This window comes from Phodopus roborovskii, unplaced genomic scaffold (genome assembly GCF_943737965.1).
Source record: "Phodopus roborovskii unplaced genomic scaffold, PHOROB, whole genome shotgun sequence".
Taxonomy (NCBI): Eukaryota; Metazoa; Chordata; class Mammalia; order Rodentia; family Cricetidae; genus Phodopus; species Phodopus roborovskii.
This window is the reverse complement of record NW_026125572.1, coordinates 2,246,427-2,273,405: the sequence shown is the minus strand read 5'-3', so window position 1 is coordinate 2,273,405 and position 26,979 is coordinate 2,246,427. Positions and strand designations below refer to the sequence as shown.

At 37.4% G+C, this 26,979-nt stretch overlaps 1 protein-coding gene and 1 pseudogene across 7 annotated transcripts in view; both read right to left on the bottom strand.

The window, feature by feature from the left end:
• The window catches only part of Gria4 (glutamate ionotropic receptor AMPA type subunit 4), a 345,494-nt gene that overhangs the window by 196,580 nt on the left and 121,935 nt on the right, over positions 1-26,979 (bottom strand). For all 7 annotated transcript variants that reach the window (XM_051177800.1, XM_051177798.1, XM_051177799.1 and 4 more), the window contains exon 4: positions 18,621-18,860. In XM_051177800.1, the coding sequence (XP_051033757.1) occupies positions 18,621-18,860 (240 nt within the window). The remainder of the gene's footprint in view (positions 1-18,620; positions 18,861-26,979) is intronic.
• On the bottom strand, positions 15-1,090 carry LOC127216914 (glyceraldehyde-3-phosphate dehydrogenase-like; annotated as a pseudogene).

The window sequence follows — 26,979 nt, the reverse complement described above, 5'->3', positions numbered from 1 at the left end:
GCTACAGGTGGATGGTCCAGGATGGGCTCTCACTCCTTGGAGGCCATGTAGGCCATGAGGTCCACCACCCTGTAGCTGTACCAGAATTCATTGTCTTACCAGGAAATGAGCTTTATGAAGTTGTCATTGAGAGTGATGCCAGGCCCAGTGTCAAAGGTGGAAGAGTGGTAGTCACTGTTGAAGTCGCAGGAAACAACCTGGTCCTCGGTGTAGTCCAGGATGCCCTTCAGTGGGACCTAGGATGCCTGCTTCACCACCTTCTTGATGTCGTCATACTTGGCAGTTTTCTCCAGGCAGCATGCCAGATACACAACAGACACATTGGGGATAGGAACAAGGAAGGCCATGCCAGTGAGCTCCCCATTCAGCTCTGGGATGACCTTGCCCACAGCCTTGGCAGCACCTGTGGATGCAGGGATGATGGTCTGGGCAGCGCTATGCCCATCACACCACAGCTTCCCGGAGGGGCCATCCACAGTCTTCTGGGTGGCAGCGATGGCATGGACTGTGGTCATGAGTCCTTCCTCAATGCCAAAGTTATCATGGATGACCTTGGCCAGGGGGGCTAAGCAGTTGGTAGTGCAGGAAACTTTGCTGACAATCTTGAGGGAGTTGTCATATTTCTCATGGTTCACACACATCACAAACATGGGGGCATCAGCAGAAGGGGAGGAGATGATAACCCTCTTGGCCCCACCCTTCAAGTGGGCCCCAGCCTTCTCCATGGTGGTGAAGGTGCCAGTAGACTCCACAACATACTCGGCACCAGCATCACCCCATTTGATGTTGGCAGGATCTCGCTCCTGGAAGATGGTGATATCCTTTCTGTTGATGACAAGCTTCCCATTCTCAGCCTTGACTGTGCCCTTGAACTTGCCTTGGGAAGAATCATACTGGAACATATAGACCATGTAGTTGAGGTCAATAAAGGGGTCATTGATGGCAACAATGTCCACTTTGCTAGAATTGATGGGAGCCCTGGTAACCAGGAGTCCAATATGTCCAAATCCGTTCACTCCGACCTTCACCATTGTGTCTCAGAAACGAGGCTGGCACTGCACGAAAAGATGCGGCTGTCTCTAGAACAGGGAGGAGCTGGTCTCATGTTTGTCCCCTGCCTTGGTCACCCTTGCCTGCCATGGAATCCTCCAAGGTCCCCCTCATGCTTTATCATAACATGACCAAAGTGAATCTCCTTTCTTCAAGCCATCTCTGTTAGACATTTTGTTGTGACATCAAAAGCAACTAAGACAGAGAAGTAAGTGGTCCCTGCCAGTTACTTTCACCAGAGAGTCAGGATGAACACAACACACTCAAGGGAGAGTGGTTTCCAAATCAGAAAAACAATGCCTCTGTCTCTCTGGGAGTGAGTAGGGCTTTGAAAATGGTCTGTTTCCCTTTCTGTTGAAGGACAATTATTTTGCTGAGCTTTCCCTTTGCTGAAAGTATAAGTTGCACCCCCACAGTGTGTTTGCGGTCGAATTCACAGAGGACCTGCTAGTGGGCTGAAAGCCTTGGCCTGGTAGCAAGATTTTCTCCCTACTGAGTCAGACGAGGCACTGGTATACTGTCAACCACAGTGTGCTTGTCTGGCTGTCAGTCTCAGAATCTATCCCTCACACAAAAAATACCGAATATACAATTATAATACTTTTGGCTAAATGGCTAATTGATTATTCTCTAGTCCTACCTTTTGCTTAAATCCTGTGTTTTAGTTAAGGAGCTTACCCAAGAAAATGTTCAAGAAAGAAATGTTCAATCCCAGCTAATAGACTCAGGGAAAATCATGTAAGCAGTGGTGGAAAAGTTCTGAGTCACAGGCTCAGGACATTTATAGTGAGATACCATCCCCTAGGTATGGTAGGGGAAGAATTAGAGCATAATGACAGTTCCAACTGACATAAAAACATGGACAAGGAAATTGCCCCTGATCTAAGCCCTGAGAAAACACCTAAATGTGGCCAATGGCCACTGAGAGAGGGAGAATTAGTTTTTTACTCAGGGCCATCATAGGTTATCCACCTCCCAACGGGTTAGTACTAGACGTATGAACATAACATCAATGTTAAATGAATACATGCACATGCCTATATGTGTATATACATGTAATGATAACAATTAAAGAGGAGACCATGAATCTGTATGGATGGGTATAGAAGGGGCAGGTATAGTGGCTCATGCATGCAGTTCTTTAACCAATACCTAGAAATCTTTTGTTATTCATGATTAAATAAAATTCAATTGAAAGAATAATGAAATGAATACATTTCTCATTCATGCAACAGATATTGACAGTCTTGCAAGATGCCGGTACCATGCTAAATGTCAGGGTGAGGATGAGTCAAGGAACTAAATAATGAAGCAAGCTATGGTCACAGAAGAATAGCAGCATCCCAGTCAGGAGGGAAGTCCAGGCACAAGTACACTGAATTCTCCTGATTCTACAACATTTAAGTCAGCACTCACATGATTAATTTTCTCTTCCAATGAAGCCTCATATAAAGCTGAAATTCGAAGCTAAACACACCATGTTTTCTCAATTACTTTTGCTGACCTTATAGTTTAAATTGTCAATGGTAAGATCATAAGTGAATACACACACACACACACACACACACACACACACACACTTTTATCTTTTCAATTACTCCAAGGTCTCTCATGTTCAATGCACAATCCATAAACCCTTTTAATATTATGGTTAAAATAACTTTAGCCCAATTTGCATTTCAATGATGTTAGGAAGAGCCATATGGATGATGAAGGCAGTGTTCAGGAATTGCTGATGAGCAGCTGTTCTGGTTGGTTGACTCTTCCCTTACGATGACCGTTATTGAGTCTTTATACTTCTGCACTGACTTTATATGCCTCTGAAAGGAATTCAGAATTATCCAAATGAATGGAGAGAGATTTATCTCTGTGAAATTGGATAATTCCCAGTGTAACAGCTGTGTGTTGCTAAGACAGAAAGTGACTCTGGAAATGAGATGATTTGACTTTGTGCTCCCTTATTTTGAGCTTCTATTTTTTCAACTGTTTGGAAACTGCTTACATTAAAACTGTTCATTCAACTTGAGTTCAAAATGCTTTCTTCTACTGTGAAAAGCTGAGCATATATTTTCTTTACTTCCTTGGTTGTCACATATTTGAGAATATAGTAAAGATATTTCTTCTGGGACTCTGCTACTCTTCATTTTATAACAGCACTGTAGATAATTATACAGGCAAAACCTTAGTGGATCTTAACTGTAATTTATTAATAAGCAGTGACTGTGGGCCAAGTACTGAGTTGTATACTTTTGCATCTTTATTGTTTTCACTCAGTCGTCAAGTCCACTAGCAGTTTAGGGAGTTGAAAAATCAACCAGTAATTTCTGAATTCAAAACTCAAACCTGAGGCAGGTCTATTTGTACTCAAAGCCATTGGCATTTCTTTAAAACATTGGCATTACCCTTCCTAGTCATGAGTGGTTGTGCTAGATTTCTCTGGATAAGGAGAGAAGAGTTTAAGAAGGACATAAACAATAATCTCCAATGACAGGAAAGGCTATGCCACACTCCTGATCCAAGAATTTCTCTAACCTAAGACAGGCATAGTTTCTTCAAGGTTCTCCCACCTCATGGCCTTTTTTAAACTATATTTAAAAGGAGGACCTGTGGCGAACCCCAGAGCAAAGTTAGCATCTTAGCAGCCAACTTTCCTATTATTCTCTTAGATACTAACATACTAGTATTTTTCCATTCCCCCATGACTGTTGTCTTGTTAAACATATGATGCAGCCTGACCCTGAAAGAATCCCAGCTTGCCTGCTTATCGTATGGCAATTTATCTTATAGCAGAACACCTGCATTCTGCTTGGAAGGACATTCTGCCTCCCTCACATCCTCCCTTTTCCCCATTCCCACATTTCTCCACTACTTAAACCCTGTGGTTATATTCATTAAACAAGACTTGATCAGATTAAAAAAAAAGAAGAAGGACATAAACACGTATCAGCAACAGTGCCTAATGTATAATGCTTTGCTTATTTTTTTTTTTCAGGTTTAGGTACCATTTCTCAAGATTGAGATAGCACAGACTCCAAAGAGTATCTCCATACTCTCAGGAGTCTGGGATCACTGCACACATGACAGTAATATTGAAACCACATTCTATTTGTTTTCACTTGGATGTTTTATAATTTGTTCTAATATTTAATTATGATTGAGATGAAAGTATAAACTGAATACCTGAAAACTCCTTGCTTGAAAAATTTATGATACAGAATATTGTTTCTGTGTAACCTTTCTACATCAAATACATATTTTGACTGTAAGGAGATAGTTTAGTGGGTCTGACTTTTATCCATGAACAGAGTTAGTGCCTTTCCCACTTCCCATCCATATGATGTAAACTATTCATTCCTTTAACTTGTCCTCAGGCTTCCATGCATTAGCTCTCTCTCTCTCCCTCTCTCTCTCCCTCTGCCCTCTTCCCCTCTGTCTCTCTCACACACATTGAATAAATATAAAAAATAGTTAAACACATCTTAGCAATGCATTCATTTACTTAGATATGTATCCATTGAAATAGCAACACTGGCTCATTTGTGAGATAAAATGTGCAAATTTTTTTTTTCATCCTGAAAGAATGAAGTACAAACCATATATGCTTCCACTTAGGAAGAAATTTTGAATGAATTTTAGTTCAAAGAGAAGTATGATAATTCATAGGCAGACCACATACATCACTTTCTATCAGATTATGCAAGTCCCATGCTCAGAAAGTGAGACATGTTACAACCTGTCATCCAAGCTTTGGAAGAGATTTTTTTTCTTGCATGAGCCATCATCTTATTTCACATTTGACAAGTAGTTCTGTCTGAGCTGAATCCTTAACTAAAAGTCCTCCCAAAACCTTTTGTTAATTGTAAATTAAATAATCTGAAATAAAAAAGTTAATATCTCTTTGGGGGTTGGAGATGGTTCTTATTTTTACTCTAGGCTGCATGGTATGATTTATTTTGAGTTTATTTAAACTTTAAAGGCAATTAGAAATTACAGTGCATAATTTTGTGTATTGAATTCTTGTGGCAATTATTATTTTCAAAACAAATATGAGTTCAATTTCACATCCATCTATAAATAAAAAGGATATTAATGAGAGTGAAAGACAAACAAAGTAATGTTAATGATGGACTAACCTGGAAACCAATATCTGTTCCTTGGAATTTGCTAACTTCCTCTCACAAGGCCCTGAGATAAGAAGAATTAACACTGCCCCTCCTTTCCTGTGAGTCAACAGGTGGTAAATAAGGTCAAGAGAGATAGCTGTAACTCTGGTTTGCCCAGACAAGATTAATTAGCACACCTGAGGCTCTAAGGTCTGCTGACCCTAATAGCAGACCATCCAGCCTCCAAAGGGTCACGTAGTACTCAATGGACAGAGGGTCCCACCCCCTCCCTAAGCTTGTGGGTTTGCCTTTAAAAACACCTGTGCCTGGGGGAGGGGGCTTCTCCCTAGCCTGTGTGCTGGAGGAGCCGGTTTGCGCAAATGTTTCCCTGTTGATTAAAGCCTCTTGCGTTTTGCAGCAACTGGACTGGTCATTGAGTTCTTGGGGTATCGACCGAACCTGGAAGACTCCTCATTCTGAGGGTCTTACAAGAGAACATATTTGCTTCATTTGATACTACAGTTAATGCAGAAGCACTAAGTATTGCTTCCACAGCAAAGATCTCCCGTATAATAGAAAACACATTCCCGAAACTGTGTGTCAAAGCAAAAGTTAAACAGATAATCTACCCATAAATTTCATCTATGAGTAAATAAATTTAGCTGCTCATCACAGAAGATGGAAGAATGTTCATGGAATGAAGGTGGTCCTCAAAACCAAATTTAAAGGTAAATGGGATCTGTTGGAGTCTGTATGCTCAATGCCAGGTGTGTCCTCTGCAGGGATCTCATGGTTTGAGGTGGTCTGGTAGAAACTTCCAGTGACATAAAGGAGTCCTAATGGAAATGTGGTCCCTTTCTGAAACTACTAAAATTGTCAGAAAGTTTGTGGGAGGCCTTAAATTATAAGAGATAAGTGGAATTTTTCATATTCTTCTAGTTCAGTACTGGCGAAGTTCAGCAGTTACCAGCAATTTGAATACATGATCAGTTTTGAAGTTGATTTAAAATCACACCACATCTTTTTCTTCCTATGAACCCCTGTCAAATCTGTGTGATGATTAATGAGATGAATCAATTAGCGCTGATGTGTGGTACAGGTTCAACAACTCCAGTTGTATCATGTGCGTGCATGCATGTGTGCGTGAGCGTGTGTGTTTATGTGTGTGTGTAAAAGAAGGGTTTTACAAAGCAGTACTCATCTATTTTTTTAAAATTACTGCGAATTGTTCATATCTGTGGACTGAGCTGGTTGACTTTGGCTTGAAAAGAATTACTAAGTTTTGCCTATGCTCATTTCTTTTATTTCATCTTGCAGAATCTGTGTTACAAATTCCCCTATCTGGAAGCAGTCAAAAAAGTGAGGAATAATATAATTTCAGTTTCTGTCTCCACTAAAAGAGGGTTAGAGGGAGGTTTCATGATACAAGGATACTTGTTTTTCTTGCAGAGCATTCAGGCTTAGTTCCCAGCATCTCCACCTGGTGGTTCACAGCCATCTCTAACTCCAGCTTTAAGTGATCTGACCTTGGCTTCTGACCTCCTGTGGCACACATGAGTTGTGCATATATACCTGTGAGTAAAACACTTACATACAAAACATAAATAAATCTAAGAAGTAAATGAGATCTTGAATCACTTACATAATCTTAAATTTCTTTTGCTGCATTTCCCAAAGGTACAGTGAGATTGAAATATTTCCAAGAGCAACAGTGGAAGTAGACTATCAAGTGTCAGCTTTAATAAACCTAATGGCTCAGAAGTAGCAAGTTTATAGTGTAGTAGACAATGTTGAAGGAATTCTTATTATCATTAAACACATCAGACCCCTAGAATTCTGGTTGCTTTTGTTACATGTATATGATGCTATCATTCTTTCTATTAACACCAGAGACTATATCATACATGGCTCATAGCCATACTTTTCTGATCTTATTGACAGTCTGCAGGTTAGCCCTCCATTTCCATTACTAGGAAAGTATATATTTTATAATTCCACAGGAAACTGTACAAGAAAACCTACTGAAGCAGGCCACATTGTCTATCTCAGACGTGGTGTCTGGCATCCATTACTTTTAGAATATAATTGGTAGTTTTATTATCTTAACACTTTGACCCCTTTATGGAGACCATTCAGTCTGTACAGGTGTGTTCATGAGAGGAGCTATTCTGTATTCCATGATGTTACTCTCCAATAGAAATGATTTGTTCTCTCAGATTGTAATGTGAGCTATTGCCTATGAGTTTGAACATGTTTCATCACTTTGCTTGCTTTGCTATGATCATATTTGCATGTGAGTGTGAACACCTTTCATCTTTCTGTGCTTGGTTTACTATGATCATATGGAACATGAGCCAAGCTATAAAACCACGAAGGGATCAAGTGCTTAGTCTGTGTTTTGAAGTGCCTCTTCTTGGTATTTTTAATGCTGTCATTTAAATAGAACTGGAAATCTGCAAAGACCTTTCCAGGGATTTTTACACAGCACCTAGTGATCTCTTTTCCCAAATGCATCATCAATGAAATCAAACCCTTGCATTTAGAATGAAAAAATGTTAATAACAAAAACAGCACAATGTTTAAAATCAATGGAGACTTCAGGCATGTAATCTCAAGTGCTGGGATCAAAGGCATGAGATCTGTTTCATTCTTGTGTAGGCCAGGGTGGCCTTCAACTCTGAGAGATGCATCTTCTTGTCTCCTGAGTCTGAACCTCCTCCTCTCAAATGTTAAGTTGGAGAAGTATGGATTGAAATTAAGTTTTAGTAAGCTTTTCTCCACTATGATAAAAATTGGGATTAATTAATTTACAAAGAAGGAAAGGTTATTTTGGTTTACAGTTGTAGAGATGTTTGTTAGTACATAGATGACTTGTTGATTTAGGTCGGTGTTGGCATATGATGGCAAAGCATGTAGAATAGCAGAAATACGAGCGTCATGACTAGGAAGTGACTAAGAAGCAAGAAACAGGCAGGTGCCCATTATCTCTTGAGAATGAGTGTCAAATGATCCAACCATCTCCACCAGATTTCACCTCTTCAGGTTTCCACCAGACTCCATAGAGCGAGGGATCAAGCCTCTATCTATCTAACACATAGAATTTTGAGAGAACTTTTCAGATCCAAATCATAGAAAATGCTAATAGAAATTTTTGAGATACTTTGGATGAATACAAGAGATTTTGAAAAAAATGACCAAGTACTCATAGTTTTAAGAATGCATTTGTATGTATTTTGACAAATGAAGAGAGCACATAAAAATTGACAAACATGTGCTGCTTAATAATCAAAGATACCAATTAATAAATTTAATTTTTAAACAAATTTTCAAGAAGAAAATATTTTTATCTGGAAACTTGCAAAGTATGTAGAGCAAAGTAACCACGTCATGAATATCCACTTACAACTAAAAGTTGTTTTTAAATAAGGGGCATCAGAATTCGAGCAAGGCATCAACATGGGTTTAACTCTCTATTTGAGGATGCTAGGAACACCATAGAGTCATAGAAAGGTAGAGTTCCTTAGCATCTTTGTTTGTCATATACCTGATTATAATGAGGACTAATGTGGGAAATACATAAATTATTTTCACTAGCAATGGACTATGTGCTGAAAATACATAGAGGTTTTAGGGATCCAGGATTTAATTCAAGTTGTGGTTCATATCTTGTTTGTTTTATTTTTTAAACCAAACTCAAAGCAGGCATCGTTAAAAATAAAATATGGCCACAAATCAAAATGACAAATGTTATCTGAAGCCTGTCCACTCAATGACTTATGCACTCTATGCCTTCTTATCACTGTTATATGTGTTATATGATGCTCATTTTTACTGTTTTACACATCACACTGTGACTTTTTCAGTTGCTGTTCTTGTCACAGAATCTTCTATAATGGCTCATGATTAAAGCATGAACTTTAATCATGCATTATTTTATTTTAAAGTAACTATAAATATCACTTCATGTAAGGGCATATTTTCCTGATTTTTAGGTAGGGCTTTCACAGTCCAGCATGATCCAATTCCTAGTCATGTTCACTCCATTTTCCTCATCTTCCTCATTTTCTCTGCCAGAATCACTCAACGTACACCCTCTCTGAATTATTTACTATTTGAGCAATATGATAATGGTCTCTTTTTGAGAAAGATTACTCTCTATTTTATATGAAATCTCCCAGTCTATATGTTTGACTCAACTCAAATGCTGTCCTTTCTAAGTTTCCCTGTGAGCACAGTGACCTGCAGAGGAAATGACCAAATACAGACAGTTCTGCGGTTTTGCATGGTTAGAGCATGGTTAGGTTCACAGGAGGATGTTATTCACTTATCACTAACAAAGCACAAATTATATGTGCTGCTTACAACTTAGAGCTAGAGCATCAGAGAGCACAGTGCTCCTAAATGGCTCACAGTTCACTTGCTGGGCATTGTTTCACACTGATGTAGACTGATCACCATTTGTGCTCATCCCAGCCCCTTGCTTTTTCCTTTAGTCTCCCTCCAATGCATTCTTTTTCTTTTACCTAAATGCCCCCCTTAACATCTTATATGCTATTTTGAATTCTACTCTCTACTTCAGATGTGTCTTAGTCTCAAATTAGATATTCGATATTCTGTCTTTAAATTCCAACGCGTCTCCTGTTTTCTCTTTTCTGTGCATATCTACAGTTTATATGTGAATTTACTAAGTACACAGCACACTGTAGATCTCTCACAGGTGTTTATGTAATTGCATAGAATAACAACGTATTAGGAACTGGAGTCCCTTTCCCTTAAGCTTCTGTACATTATTTGATTTTATTTTTTCCTTTAAGGTTTCTCGTATGATTTCATTTTTCTTTTTAATGTTTTTCATGGACACCAAATCAATGCTTACATTTCTGAAAATTCAGTATTAGACTCTAATGGATGTTTACTTCAAATGAACATTTTCATTGAAGACAAGTTTGTTTTTCTGCAATAGGAAAGCATTTGGAAGAAAACTGGCACATTCATATGTTTGACTCTCAGTAGTAAGCTTGGCAGCAACTACCGTGCTGGCAGTCCCCACTGTGCCTGCCTTGTCACTGCTGTTGTGTGCTCTCTTCACACAGCCAACACCTGTGGCCACACAAAAGAGCACACACGGCAGCTGCAGAACTCAGATGCCCATGCTGAAATAAATTCTAAAGCAGGAATATTTGGATCTGTAACTGGCTCTTGTGTGTGTGTGTGTGTGTGTGTGTGTGTGTGTGTGTGTGTGTGTCTTTCAGGAAATGTTAGGGTTGTCCACTATGTGGAGTATTCGATTGTTCAGAGCCTGCTTTCCTACTATGTTCTTTGGCTATTTCTGTTTTAAAGTCAAGCTGGAAGTCCTCCTGGTGGAACAGAGCTGCTCATAGCACAGATTCAGAAGTCTCACTGCCCTCAAGGAAAACTTTAACTGGTCACTAAGTCGCTGTGTGATTTTGCACATATTTATAGCCATTTCCATTCTGGAAAATGAAAACATTATCATAAACTTAATTCCAAATGAATAGGTTTGCATGAGTAAGGCTTGTGGCCTCAGGCTTGACATGGTTATGTTGTAAGAATACTTCCTATTATCATATTAATGCTCCAAAACCTCAGATATCACTTGAATATTTTTTCTGATCTGAAAGTCCTTTTGATTTTGCTTTTCTACTCATATTTCTTTACAGGATGGTTTTAAAATCCATACACCGGCCATCAATATACATTGGGCTTTAGTTTGTTGAATTTAGAGCACATTGTTAGAATTTCCCCACCTCTTCAATATCTTTCTAAACTGCTACACAGTATTAACAACCGCAACTGCAGAGTATGATCTGAAACAAACATCAATCTTCTTACCCAATTAAAAATAATTTGGTAAAGTATGCTAGATAGCAAAGCTGTGAGTTTCTTTCTTCTTCCTTCCTTCCTTCCTTCTTTCCTTCCTTCCTTCCTTCCTTCCTTCCTTCCTTCCTTCCTTCCTTTCTTTCATTTTTTTCAAGACAGGGTTTCTCTGTAGAGCTTTAGAGCCTATCCTGGCACTTGCTCTATAGGCCAGGCTGGCCTTGGACTCACAGAGATCTGCCTGCCTCTGCCTTCTGAGTGCTGGGATTAAAGGCGTGCCACCACCACCCAGCAGTTGTGAGTTTCTGTATGTTGTAAAAGTCAAATACAGCATGATTTATTCCTGAGCTTCTGAACCAATGGAACCAACGGAACCAACCCTTTCCATGATAATTATGACATGAACATACATGCTCAGTCCTTCATTATTCCTGTCAATTATTTTCCTCCATGTTAGAAAAAGAAATGTATATCTGAAACACATTCAATGTCCCATATATAATTCTAGATCCTGAGAATATTTTAGAGACTAAACCAGTCAAATGCCCTGCAGCAATGGAGCCTGAGCCTAAGTAAATAAGTAAAGTGCAGAGAAAGAAGAGAGCTGATGTGTGTCAGGAAAAAAAAAAAAAAAAAAAAAAAAAAAAAAAAAAGGAGACCAGGGAAAAAAATGGGTAATGTAATGATAGACAGTAGGAGTATTCTGGAAGAGGGATGAAAAGAATGTAAGAGGCAGGGGATGGGGAAGAATGAACATCATCATGGAGTGCTGTCTTGATTGCAGCACTCATGAACTCACAGAGCTCTGATTATCTGAATATGACATACACAAAATGGCACTTGTCAACTTTCTATAATAAGTTTATGCTAGCAGTTAACAGTCTTTAGAGAAAAACAATTCTCTTCAGTGGTGTACCATGAATATGTTGTCCAAACTTTAGTAAATAACCTCCACCTCACATGATGCTAATCAAACTCAGTGTGTTTCATGCACACACACACACACACACAACAAACAAACAAAGACATGTGAGTAGGAAGGGACCTGTGTAGAATTGGTCAGGAAGCCATGGTTGTGAGAAGACAGCTTTGAGTAATGATTTGGAGGACCAAAGGGAGAAAGATCTGCTTTCATTTGTAGAAAGGATGCGGTGCACAGAGCAATGAGAGTTATGGAAAGGCACTGGAAATGGGTGTGCCTGGCATGCTATAACAAATACTGGGGTTTTATACTGAATGGTCTGCAAAAACCCTGGGCACACTGGGTGATCTTTCTGGGTGAGGAGATGTGCCATGGATGTTGTGGTTTGGGGTAAGAACAGCGATGGAAAAGTTCAGTTTGGGGTAAGGACAAAGTATGAAAGATGATTTAAGAGACTGATAAACACACATTTTAGAGCTAATGGTGTCTCTGCCTTTAACCTACTTAACAGAGTTTTTATATAAATTATCAAAACAAACAAAAACTCATTCAAACACACAGATCCAAAGAGAATTTTAGAAATAATTGAATTTATTTTATTATATAAATACTTAGTCATCATATTGCAATAATTCCAACTTTAATGTTTGATAATTTATCATGAGATAAACACCTTTAAAATGGCTGAAGTGATGATCTACCATTTTGTATAATGTTTTACTTTAGTTCATATGTCCATATAAATCATAGACACATAAATGCCTGAGACAATTTTTGGAAACAGCTTTCCTTTTCATAGACCTATTTCATGTAGAAAGGTAAACAAACAGTAGGCATAAAAATCTTGGTTTGATATTTTTAAATAAATGGTTTGGTCAGACCTATGAGTTAATGGTACCTATGAGTTAAATAGTGTTTAGGTGGGAAGTGTTCCATCCTACTTATGCAGTCATCGACAGAATATCTCACTGTAAATGGCAACTTAGACCCTCCTAGGTCAAAAAAAAGTTGAAAGACCCTATATCAATGATACCAAAGATTAATAATATTGTTTCTATGACATCTACAATCGCATCCTTTTATAAAATTAAAAAAAAAAAAACTAACTCCATAAATGTTTACTGAATTGCTTTTACAAGTAATATGAAGATATGTTAAAATAATATGTTAATTTGTTTCTTAGTAATGAATTCACATATATCTACATGTATCTCACGGGTTTGCCTATGCCTTTTAGAAGATGCTGCTTTTGTACTTTCACCTGACCTTCCTCTAACAGACCTATGTATACATTCTGAGACGCGGCCCCTCCATTGGAGATAACATTGCTCCTTTGATATAAATCTGAGATGGTCCTTGAGCATTATGTTTCCTGTTTTATATATTGTTGGGATACAGGATCCAATTGAGCCAGGTTATGAAACAATGATAAAAACAACTGTGGCAGAAGCATCAAAAGAAATGAATATAGTGTCTGATAGAGATGTTGTTAAGGAATCAGATCAGATTAATTCTAGAGTCTCCTACTAATTATAGACAAATCACCCCAAATCAAAGGTTTTCTCTGGCTTTAAACAAGAATGTATCAATTTTTGGATTAAATATTAAGACTTCTCAAATGAAAATTAGTAAAATATGTTTATGTTTGCATATGAATAATACACCATTTGTTCTTAAATTAGAAAAATTTCAACACAGTACAGATTACTCTTATTAAATAACACAGTATTTAATGGCCATAGCCTTTCAACATGATACAAGCAATCAACTGAACACTTTTTTTTATTTTGGTTTGCTTTTTGAGACAGGGTTTCTCTGTGTACCCTTGCTTGTCTGGGAGCTCACTCTTTAGACCAGGCTGGCCCCAAGCTCACAGAGATCCTCCTGAGTGCTGGTATTAAAGGTGTGTGTCACCACCTCCTGGCCAACTGAACACTTTTAACGAATGTATAAGAATATTAAAACTGCTGAGCAGTGGTGGTGGACCCCTATGAGTTTGACACCAGCCTGGTCTACAAAGCAAGTCCCACAAACTCTGTCTTGAAAAATAAGCAAGCAAAGCATTTTTTTTTAATTAAATACCCACCCAAAACAAAAAAACAGGAATATTAAAATAATAAATGTTTGGGGATTTAACTCAAAATATGATAGGACCACTGTGTTACTAACAATGATGATAACAATAAAGGAATGATGTCTCTAATATAGCATTCCTTTCTTTATGTATGTATGTAATGACTGACCCCCTGGATATGTTTCTTTGTTTTTATTTTTGTTAGCTTGTTTGTTTGCTTTGTTCTGTTTTTTTTTTTTTTTTTTTTGTTCTTTGGTTTTTGTTGTTGTTTTTGTTTTTGGTACACTAATGTAATTCCAAACTAGTAACATCGAACACTTTCAAGATTAAGTGTAATAACTTGTAGAGCTTGAATTTGAAAACAGGTACTTAACACTGTGAACTTAGATCATCCACTGCCAATGGCTTGGCTATGGGATTAAATCTTTTACTTGAATGTACAAAATACTGGCCGGAGTTTTAAGGCATAAGCTACAACTTTTCTTTTTATTGCAATGCATAATATGCTATTGCTTTCTTTAGCTATTTTATATCATGGTAAATAATGCTAAGGCACATTGTTAATTGAAATTCTACAATTAATATCGATTTGCTGTAATATATTTTTAAAATAAGTGTATTCAACAAGGGCTCTACAAGGGAATTCTCTTCCTCAGTTCTTCAACTCCTTCTCTAGAATAATTGCTGTTTTTGTTTTATAAGACTTCTCAGGCAATCATGAACCATTTGGAGATCCATTGCTTTAGAAGATCATGGGTCATTTAAAATATGGAATTGTTAAGAAAGTTTAAGTGGCCTGTCTCTGATAAAACTATGTTATCCCCTTATATCCATATTCAATCAGTCTGACATGTTCCATCTTAGAACTCAGACAAATTTGAATAACTCAATTTTGATGTAAATTAGGAGCTCTAGCAAATGAAAAAGTCTGCACATAGATTTAATATTTAAAAAAAGAAACTAAAATAATCAACATGGTAAAAATCAGACTCTGGATTCCTAGGCACTCACTTTGCATTTGGTTGTTGTAATTCTGAACATTCAGGTTCTGGTAAAACTTAACCTTTCCAGTGCAGATCTTCAAAGGCCTTATTCCTATCCACCTGTTGTTCAAAGGCTGCCCAAACCCTGTTCAAAGGCTGAATAGTGACAATCAAAAAAAAAAAAAAAATAAGTAAAGAATAGCCAACTAGGTAGAAGTATAAATAAACAATGTGCATCTAACACCATTGAAGATGCTGTGGTGGTTTGAACGAGAATGGCCCCCATAGGCTCACACAGGTATGGCCATGTTGGGATAGGTGTGCGCTTGTTAGAAGGTGTATCACTGAGGGGTGGTCTTCATCACAGCCCATTCCAGGCCAGCCTCTTTATCCCTAGGCCTGCCTGTGGGTCAGGACATGAATGTCTCAGCTACTTCCTCAGTGCCATGTGTGTCACCATGCTGCCAGTCATGATGGTAATGGACTAAACCTCTGAAAGTGTAAACAAGCCTCTGGTTGAATACTTTCTTTTATAAGAATCCCTTGGACATGGTGTCTTTCCACAGCAATAGAAGATTAGCTCAGACAGATGCCAACTCGACTGACATAGCAGTCATTCACAGGGATAGATATGCACTGCCCTTGTTTCCCTATTCCCACTCTAAGCTAGCAAATGTTTAGAAGCTGCCTGAAGCAAACATTCACTGATGGCATTTATTCATCCTCAGGACTCTCTGTCAGCTGGTAGGTTATTTTGCTACTTGCTCTGCTTTATTCTTTCCATGACCACCCTTGCCATTATTTATTGTTCTTTGCTCAATCCCCTTGTTCATCAGTCCTTGTCAGAATATAGCATTCATTCAGGTTAATTTTCAGTCTTTGCCTTCAAATCCTCCAAAATTTTCATTGCTTCAATATTTTATTAATATTATAGTTTGATAATTTAATGCAAGAATACAACGTGTCCTGATTACTCTCTGCTAGAGTCCCTGCCTTTTGTCACTGCCAGCTCTCCCTTACCCCCACCTATCCCTTTCCAAGGCTCACGACTTTGGCCTTGCTCTGTGACACTTTTAGTTTAGTCCGGTGCATCTATGTGATTATTTATTTGGAAGTGTCTATTATAGCCTAGTGGGGTCATCAGTAGGTACACAACTCAAGGCAATAATCTGTCACTCCCTGAATCCATCAGTAGCTAATAGCTCTTAAGTGGGGTTGAGGCAGCAGACATCTGTATTTGCTATGAATTTATGATTGTAATGGCCACATCTAGCACAGAAGATGACATTCCATGGCCTTCCTTCCTATCTTCTTTCTAGCTCTTGCATTCTTCCCCTCTTCTTCAATGCAACTCCTTGAATCTTAATCAGAAACAGTACAATGCACTAGGAAGGCATGGATCTCTATTTTTCTACAATAGGGAGGCTCACCGAATTGGCTTCATTCTTTCTATTTTTAACCTATTGTTCCCTTTTATAAGCCAAGATGGAACCAGCCTGTGGACCTGTGAGTCAAGAACGACAGAAAATGAACATCACAATATCTAAGAATTGTGCTATGGAGAAAACGAGGTTCCTTGCCCATTTCTGCTTACTGTTCCTACCTCAGTTACAAGAATCTCTGTGGATGTTTACATAACCTCATCTTTCTTGGCTGTCTTGCCGTCCATGGACAAACAGGAAGGTGAAGTTATACATAAGGTTGTCTTCCTGCTGTAGGAAAAGATTATCCTCACACTTGGCAACTGACAGCAAGTGTGTAAGTCAATGTCTATAACTAAATGTGTTTGAATTAATTATAAAAATGTCTCCTAACTAATACAGAAAATTGCTTGAATGTTTTCAGAGGCATTCACCAATAGAAAATTTCAGAGTTTTGGAATTTTTTTTTTTATTTAGTTTGTGGGTTTGAAAGATTTTCTTTTCCTGGTCTAGGAAATACTTCAGTGAAATATTAAGGATAAATAATTCATCCTTTCTCATATTATACTTGAGTAGAATATGAAAGATTCTTGACTCATTTGTCTCCACTTGGCACTTTTCTTAGTTTTATCATCATTCCTAATTGTATCTATTAAACGGGGCTGTTGAGTAAAGCAGCATAGCCCTGGTAGAAACCAGAATGTTAGGAAGTGTGGTAATTAGTAACCAGAAATGGAGAAGATTAAGAAGAGTATGGCTTGTTTATGTCACAGATGAATTGGAGCAGCATCACTTCATAGGGTGTGGCTACTCCTGACCTATGCCATTTTAGCCTTATCTGAAAGGAGTTCCAAAGAAGAAGCTGATAGCAGAATGTTGGCAAGTATAGTAATTATCAACTTAAGAATGAGAAGATGAAGATGATGGCACTTACATGTATTGTCCACACTAAAAGTTCCATGTCCACCTTTGAGGACACTCTTTCCTATATACTCTTTTAATTCTATCTGGAAGGTGTTTCAATAGTTAATTTCCTTTAGCATTAACTGTTACATCACCTTCTTATATTATTTTTAAAACAGCATTCAATCGGTTTTACAGATGTTTTAAAAGTAAAAACACAAGCAGTAAAGTCCCTAAAGTAAATATAGAACTATATGTTGCAACCTTGACCTACACAAACAAATTCTTTTGTCTGTCCATCATCACCCTGGGCACCGAACGATTTTGAGCAAGGCATATATGAACAATTCCATCCACAATATCATGTGTTATATTTTTAAAAATATGTTATGCATTGGATGAAAAAAATTTCTGTAAATATAATTCTAACCAGAAATGAAGCAGACCAAAGAATTCACACCAAAGCAAGCCTAAGGAAATTTTTCTCCTCTATATTTTGCCAAACATCTCTGTCTCTCTTTGGAACAATTATATAATGTTATAAGTATATAAGACATAAGCAAAGTGATCTTGAGTTCTGCTATTTGATCTTTCTAATTAATCAAGCAGAGTGAGACAGTGACTAGAACCCCAATATACAGCATGATAAATATATACTCAAAGCTGGTTAGTCAAAAACACAGCTATACAACCTACAGTTTGTGAGTGGCATCTGAGGCAAGAGGCTACCTCACTGGGATTGAGCCTTCATCTCTGAGATCTGAAACATTTTTTAGACACACAGCTGTGGATCTGACTGATCTAGTGAACACCCTGCCGATATCTGTTGGAGAATTAGCAATGGAGTTATTCAGTTGATATGTTTGCACAAAGTTTGGTAAACCATAAGTCAAAGAGTGTTATGGGGGAGTTGCCATTGATAGAGGAAAAAACCTTGGTTTGATTTCCTCTGTGGCCCAAATTTAACAAACTTGCAGAGCCAATTTGCTCAGAATGGGAATCTATTTGATTTGCTTTGCTTTGAGACTGAGTCTCGCTGTGTAGCTCCAACTGGATTGGAACTTGCTTCTTAGACCAGTCTACAAGATCATTCTGCCTTGCTACTCAAGTACTGGGATCAAAAGGAAAAGTTACCACACCATGCTGGAATCATTTTAATTTAGAAACTTTGGGTGTTGAAATTAAAACATTGATAATATGCCCAAACTACTCTCTATAGCTTTAGAAGCATTAAGGATCAAAATATTTTTGCTAAGTAACATCAGTGGCACACAAAGACATCTCAGACTGAATGGTAGAGCTTCTGTAATATGGCATAGGACTTACCCCTGTCTGTGTCATACAGGAAGACGAAACAATTCCATTCATAGTGATCCAGCAGGCTCAGGAGTGCACCTCTCAAGGAAGGCCTTAACTGCAGTACGAACTGGCTCTCCCCTTCAGTGGGGAAGCTGGGTGTGATGAGGGAGATGTGTAGGGCACTGCAGAATGAGGTCAAGGTATGCACTGACCTCTTATCATAGAGTCCAAAAATGGCAAACACTCCTCTAGAATACTGGGAACAGACTGTGGGAAAAACAGACAGAGAAGGCCATCACCAAATGTTATACTCCAAAACTAGCCACTTGATGTCTACAACCAGTGAAAATTTAAATGAAAATCAGTGAAATGTTAGCAATTTATCATAAGAAACACAGAAAAGTGTATTTATCATGCAGTCCATTGGGAGTTCTTGAGTATATACTTATAGCCAAGCCTTTCTTGATGTTGATTTGAATTAAAAGCCTGCACCTAGAGCTATTCAAATTAAAGAGAACATTTTTAAAAAATGAGTAATATATGGCCCTCAAAAACATATCAGATCCCATGTTCCAAGCTTTTAAAAATGACAGCTATAATTTTTTCTGTATTTGTTCTAGTCTGAAAAATATCGTAATATACTTTGACTTGTTTGTTTTTTTTAGAAGTTGAAGAAATAGTTGGCTGTTCCCTAAGCTATGTGCTCACCTTAACTGTTCTTGAACTAAATTTCATAAACAAATTGCTAAATTTTTATTTATAACTTTACTCTGTGTTAACTCCATCTTTTGTCACAACCCTGAAGTCTGCTGGAATCATGTTTGAAAACAGAAACTGGGTTTGAGAGCAAAATCATTTTTAGGGTAGAAAAGCAACTGAGAGAACCAGTGGCAACTGAGTAGTGATAACCCTACAATAGTCATCCAAAACCCTGAGCCAGTCCTGCTGGGAGAAAGAGAGTATCTGTTTTTGCCCTGATGTGAAATGAGGGAGACTCTTTATATTCTTTTCCAAAGGCGAGTTGCTTACCATGACATGGCTGATTTATGGAACATATTTAGTGACTTTTTCTTATCTACATTTTAAAAACCATACAACTATAATCATTGGGAGGCATTAATTTCTCTCTCTCTCTCTCTCTCTCTCTGTGCTGTGTGTGTGTGTGTGTGTGTGTGTGTGTGTGTGTGTGTGTGTGTATACAATAAAACAAGTCTACATTGTAAATTCTTGTATGGCTAGAGTTACAGATGGCTGGGAGATACCTGTAATCTGGGTATAAGAATTGAACCTGGGTCCCTTGCAAGACCATCAAGTGTTCTTAACTGGGTTATATTTCCAGCAAAGTGGAGAACTTTGTACTAAAATGTTGAAAGTTCTAGAAATACACACTAACATCTTTATCTATATTATACAATTTCTGAGATTTGGTAATACATTTTGATAATTTCTTTAATTTCTATATGTTTTTTCACGTAAAATCATAAAGAAAGAATAAATGTTATAACATGAGACTACAAAAAAGTCACCAGAAAGTACATGCTGTTGCTAATCTTTAAGTGATTTGCATGGGATATTTTTGAAAACAATATGGTTTATTAAAGGACCACAGAATATATTTCCGTTGAAAAGTCCAAAATATAATTGACATGGAAATATAAGGGTAAAATTGTCAACCTTCTAAATAAGCTCAAAGCCTGATATTTCACTGTTTAGCCTGACTACTAGGACAACTTATTTTGTCTTATTTCGAGAGATAATGAAACATATGCAATTTTATCTATTGTGATAAATGATGAAAATATAACATGGCAAAAAAATCAATGAGAGCATATAAACCTACATTCTATGAAAATACATGAAGTGAAAAGTAGTATTTTTTAGATATCAATCTGTATGCATAGTTTTAATTCAAATAATTTGACTATTAGATGACACCATAAAAATTCTAGAAAATAAAATGGCCCAGTAGATATAAAGCTAAGATGTAAGATGCATAAATTCTATACAGCAGATAACACTTGTGTAGCTATTGTAGTGGTTTGTGAAGAAATGTATCAAGGAGGGTCATCCATTTGTAAGTTTGTCTGCCCCCAAGAACTAAAATTAACCCGTGGAACACACAAACCATTCTCAAAGGCATGTTCCAACAGTGCAAGAGGCCATAATTTTCTTCAAAGATATAGAGCTGTCATAATCAAAGTATTGGCATCTTGGGTTTCAATACCATACAATTTCCATAGATTCAGTGGTCCAGTAATTCACATTATAGACCAGGGGCCAACTTTGTGATGTGCCTCCAACACTTGGGATGCATTTTTGTGAATGGTACAGTCTGAACTTAACACATTTGCATCATATGTTCTGGTTTTCACACAAGTTTTAGGTCAATTTTTTCACTTAAAGCTCTGACTCAATTTGCTTTTGTTTAGTTTGTTTAATTTTGCTTTTGGGTTCTGACCATTGAACCCAGATTTTATACCTACATTAATCATGTATTCAACCACTGAACTATATCCCCAGTCCAGGGTTCAAAAAACTTCTATTTTACTCTACTGAAAAACAAAATGTGTTTATATTATGGTCTAATTTACATAATGCTTGATACAAGTTATCTCATTCCTGATGAGGATTAGAAATTCAAGTCTTCAACTTCAACTTCAATTTTGCTAGTGAACCAACATGTAGGTTTTAAAACATATTCAGGAAAAAGAAAAAAAAAAAAAGAAAAAAGAAAAAAGGAACAGTATTTTCCCCACAGTACACAGTATTTCTGCAGGAATTTAAGAAGTTCCTAAGAAGGACTGGTGCTGGATGGGAACCGTTGATGGGTTAGATTGGGGTACATAATCTCTTTTGCCCTTCTATCAAATTCCAGTTGATAGTATTATGCTTTTAAACATTACCCCTCCCCTGCCCACCCTGTTTTAATCTAGAGCCCAGGCTTGGCAGGTTAGGATTGAATTGTCTTCAATGTGTAAGAATAGGCTGTCAGTCAAATGTTTATTGTTATTATCTTCATGTGAAACCCAGAACAATGTAGTGTTTGGTTCAATATATTCAAATTTAATAGCCTAGTCATTTCCATATTTATTTAAATTTAACTTCATAAACACTAAATCAAAATTCTACTTATCTCTCATATAAATATTTCAACAGTATGTATAAATGTATATAAATGTAGTATAATTTAAGGGTAAACTAAACATAATAAAATATATTCTGATAATAGCAAAAGAGAAATGAATTTTAGTTTTTAAAATAAAATAAAAAACAATAATTATTGCATAGTCACTAAGTAGAGGTAGAGATATCAGATTGACAGATTTTTAGGATATAAACACTAAATAGAATGAGGTTTTCAATGAAATAATTCAATCATAATTTTAAGTGTACATTCTATATTTTGCTTCATTAATGAGATAATCTGGATCATGTACGTTAATAAGCCCACAATATAAAGACATGGTGATGATCCATTCACCTTAGACATGATAGTGTGAGTAAATTAAACATTTTTTCTCATCAGGTAGTTGCCCAACTTCATTACACATGCATATTTCAGATGATAAACTAAACCAAATTAAGACAGAAAATGTGACTAATTGTAGCCTTGTATCATATACAAGTAACATGATCTTAGCTCAGTGTATTGCAAGATAGAAGATATGTATTGAATTTGACGCCCACAGCATTGTAGACCAAGTGAATGCAGGCAATCTTCATAGATTTTACCCTTTTCTTTTATATTCAATTTTCTGTTTTAAGAGCTTTTTCTACACTTTTTGTTTGTTTGGTTGTTTTTTGTTTGTTTTTTTTTTTTTTGGTTAGGAGCCTTTTGATGACTGCTTCTATTTCAATAGGGGTAATAGGCCTATTTAAGCTGCTTATCTGTTTTTGATTTAATTTTGGTAAGTGATAGTTATCCAGAAATTTGTCCATTTCCTTTGAATTTTCAAATTTTGTGGGTACAGGCTTTCATAGTATGACCTAAATATTGTCTGGATTTCTTCAATACCCATTGTTATTACCCCCTTTTCACTTCTAATTTTGTTACAGTTATCCAGAAATTTGTCCATTTCATTTGGAATATCAAATTTTGTGGAGTACTGGTTTTCAAAGTATGACCTGAAAATTTTCTGGATTTCCTCTGTGTCCGTTGTTATGTTCCCTTTTTCGTTTCTGATTTTGTTAATTTGCATATACTCTCTCTGCTTTTTGGTTAGTTTGGATAAAGGTTTGTCTATTTTGTTGATTTTCTCATATTTACATTCTTCTATTTGCATTGATTTTTTGATGTATTCCACACAATACAAGTAGAAGATTCATTACCAAACTCTTTTTACGAGGCCACAATTATCTTGGTACACAAGCCACACAAAAACACAACTAAAAAAGGGAACTACAGACCAATATCTTCTATGTTTATGAACACTGGTGCAAAAATAGTCAATAAAAAATACTGGCAAATCAAATCCAAGAACACATCAGAGAAATCATCCACCATGATAAAGCAGGATTCATCCCTGGGTTGCAGGGATATTTCAACATATGAAAATCTATCAATGTGATCCACCACATAAACAAATTGAAAAAGAAAACCACATGATCATCTCACTAGATGCTGAAAAAGCCTTTGACAAAGTTCAAAACCCTTTCATGATGAAGGTCTTGGAGAGATCAGGGATAACAGGAACATACCTAAACATAATAAAAAGCAATATACAGTAAACCATCATCCAACATCAAACTAAATGGAGAGAAGCTTAAGGCAATTCCTCTAAAATCAGGAACAAAACAAGGCTGCCCTCTCTCTCCATATGTCTTCAATTTTGTACTTGAATTTCTAGCTAAAGCAATAAGATAAGAGAAGGAGATCAAGGGGACACAAATTGGAAAGGAAGAAGTCAAACTGTCACTAATTGCAGATGATATGATATTTTACATTAGTGACCTGAAAAGCTCTACCAGGGAACTCCTATAGCTGATAAACACATTCAGCAAACTAGCAGGATACAACATAAACTAAAAAAAAAAAAAAAAAAAAAATTAGTAGTCCTACTATATACTGACGACAAAGGGGCTGAGGCTGAGGATGAAATTTGAGAAACATCATCCTTTACAATAGCCACAGAAAAACATAAAGTATCTTGAGTAATGATTAGCAAAAAAATGAAAGACAAATATAGCAAGAAGTTTGTGTCTTTAATGAAAGACATTAAAGATACCAGAACATGGAAAGATCCCCCATGCTCTTAAATAGGTAGGATAAACATAGTAAAAATGGCAATCTTACCAAAAGCAATCTACAGATTCAATCTACAGATCCAGTGCAATCCCCTTCAAAATTCCAGCAAAAGTTTTCACTGACCTTGAAAGGATAAGAATCAACTTTATATGGGAAAAAAGATCCAGGATAACCAAAACAACCCTGTAAAATAAAGCAACTTCAAGAGGCATTGCCATTCCTGACTTCAAGCTCTAGTATAAAGCTTTAGTCCTGAAAACAGCTTGGCACTGGCACAAAAATAGACAGGTAGTCCAATGGAATAGAATCCACACACCTGCAAACACCTGATTTTTAACAAAACAGCTAAAATTGTACTATGGAAGGAGGAAAGCATCTTCAACAAATAGTGCTGGCACAATTGGATGATGGTTTGTAAAATACTGCAGATAGACTCATGTCCATCGTCATGCACAAAACTCGAGTCCAAATAGATCAAAGACCTGAACATAAATCCAGCCACACAGAACCTCTTAGAAGAGAAAGTGGGAGGTACCCTTGAACAAACTGGTACAGGAGACTGCTTCCTGAACATAACTACAGTAGAACAGACATTGAGATCAATAATTAATAAATGGGATCTCTTCAAACTGAGAGGCTTCTGTAAAGCAAAGACACAGTTGACAAGACCCAGCCCACAGACTGTGAAAAGATCTTCACCAACCCTACATTTGACAGAGGGCTGATCTCCAAAATATACAAAGAATTCAAGAAACTAGTCAACAAAACACTAAATAATCCGTTTAAAAAATGGGGTACAAAACTGAAGAGAGAATTCTCAACAGAAGAAATCAAAAAGGCTGAAAGACACTTAAGAAAGTGTTCAATATCCTTAGCTATCAGGGAAATGCAAATCAAAACAACTTTGATATAGTGTCTTACTCCTGCCAGATTGGCTAAAATTAGAAACACCAATGACTATTTATGCTGGAGAGGATGTGGAGAAAGGGGAACACTCCTCCACTGCTGGTGGGAGTACAAACTCGTACAGCCATTTTAGAGATCAATATGGCGGTTCCTCAGGAAAATGGGAATTAGTTTACCACAGGACCAGGCAATCCCCTCTTAGGCATATACCCAAATGATCTACATCCATGCAACAAAGACATGTGCTCAACTATGTTCATAGCAGCATTATTTGTAATATCAAGAATGTGGAAGCAACCTAGATGCCCCTCAACTGAAGAATGGATAAAGAGGAAGTGGCACATCTACACAATGGAATAGTACTCAGCAGAAAGAAACAATGGAATCATGAAATTCGCAGGAAAATGGATGGAACTTGAAGGAACCATTCTGAATGAGGTAACCCAGTGACAAAAAGAGGAATATGGTATGTACTCACTCATACATGGATTTTAGACATATAACAAAGGTTCACAAGCCTATAATTCACACCACCAGAGAAATTAGGATACAAGCAGGAACCTAAGAGATTCATATAAGGTCCCTAACAGAAGGGGAAAGGCAGAATCTTTCCTGAGCATATTGGGATATTGTTGGGAAGTGAGTGGAAAGGGAGCTAGGAGAAAGAGAAGGGGAGGAGATGAAAGCACTTGTGATTAGGAATAGACGAGAGAGAAAAAGAGCGAGACATACCATAAAGAGGGAGCCATTATAGATTTGAAGAGAAAACTGACTCCAGAGAGAAATGTTCAGAGACATACAAGACTGACCCCAACTAACAATCTGAGCAACAGTGGAAAGGCTGCCATAAATGCCCTTTCTTGATAATGAGATTGATGACTAATTTATCCACCATCATAGAGCCCTCATCTAGTAGCTGATGGAAACAGAAGCAGACACCCACAACTAAACACTGAGCCGAACTAGAATCCAGTTGCAGAGAGGGAGAACAAGACCAAGCTACAGAAATCCACAGAGACAGCTGACCTGAACAAGGAGGAGCTAATTGGACCCCAGACAGATAGCTGGGAAACCAGCATTGTACCGACTCAGAACCCCTGCACATGGATCTCAGTTAGAAGGCCTGGGCAGTCTAAGGGACCTCTGACAGTGGAACCTTTTTACACAAAAAGACTTTGGCAGCATATTCCCCATGGAGGGATACTCCATTAACCTAGAGATAGGAGGTAGGGCCTAGTCCATATTCCAAATGACTTGACATACTTTGTTGACCCCTCCTGGATGGCATCCATCACCCTCCCTGTGAATTGGGGGGGATGGGATGGGAGGGTGGCCAGGGGTCATGGAAGGGAGGAAGAGAGGGTGAGGGAAATGGGATCAATATGTAAAATAAAAAAAGAGCTTTTTCTAAATGTATTTGAAACTCAACTTTATTAAGGCAAAGAACTTCTGTACTTTGTTCCCTCTATGTTCACTAACTGCCCACAGTTTCCTCTTTTGGGAGACTTTTCACTTAGTTTCCTATTAATCTATCTCATATTCTTCACCTCCTGAATCTTCATTGCTAACCCTTGTTTTTTATGTTCTGTTTTGGTGGAACCCTCTGCTGTGTTTTGATATGTGTAGATGAGTCATTCAAATGCTTCCCTTGCCTTGCTTTCTAATAGCACAGCCACCCCCTCCCAGGTCTCCCTTTGTTATGGGTATATCTTGACACCCATTTATTTAAAATTGGTACACCTTCCCATTTTTCAGGTTATACTCACCACTTTTCTCAAAGCACAGATGAAGTCATTTAATTCTGGGCTTTTAAATGTCTTTGTTGTAGCTTGAATATGAAATGTTCCCCAGAGGTTCACTTGTTTGAATATTTGTTCCTCTGATGATGTTGCCATCTGGAGAGTTTGATAGTACCTTCAGGAGGTGGAGCTTTTATGGAGAAAGTGGGTGATTGTGGACAGACTTGGAGATTTTATCATCCAAACTTACTGCTTTTCAGATTATTTAAGTGCAGTTGTAATGTGGTCTCCTGCCTTCATGCTTTTCCCAACATAGTGGATTGTTTACCTTGATATGTAAACCAAAATGAATACTTTCTGCCACTAGTAACTTGTCAATACTTTGCAACAGTACTGACTATAAAAACTGAAGGTATGATCACTCTGTGGAATGGTTAAGAAGAAGTTTTTTTGTTGTAGGTAAGAGAGAATAAACACCCAAAGGTATCTGGAAGAA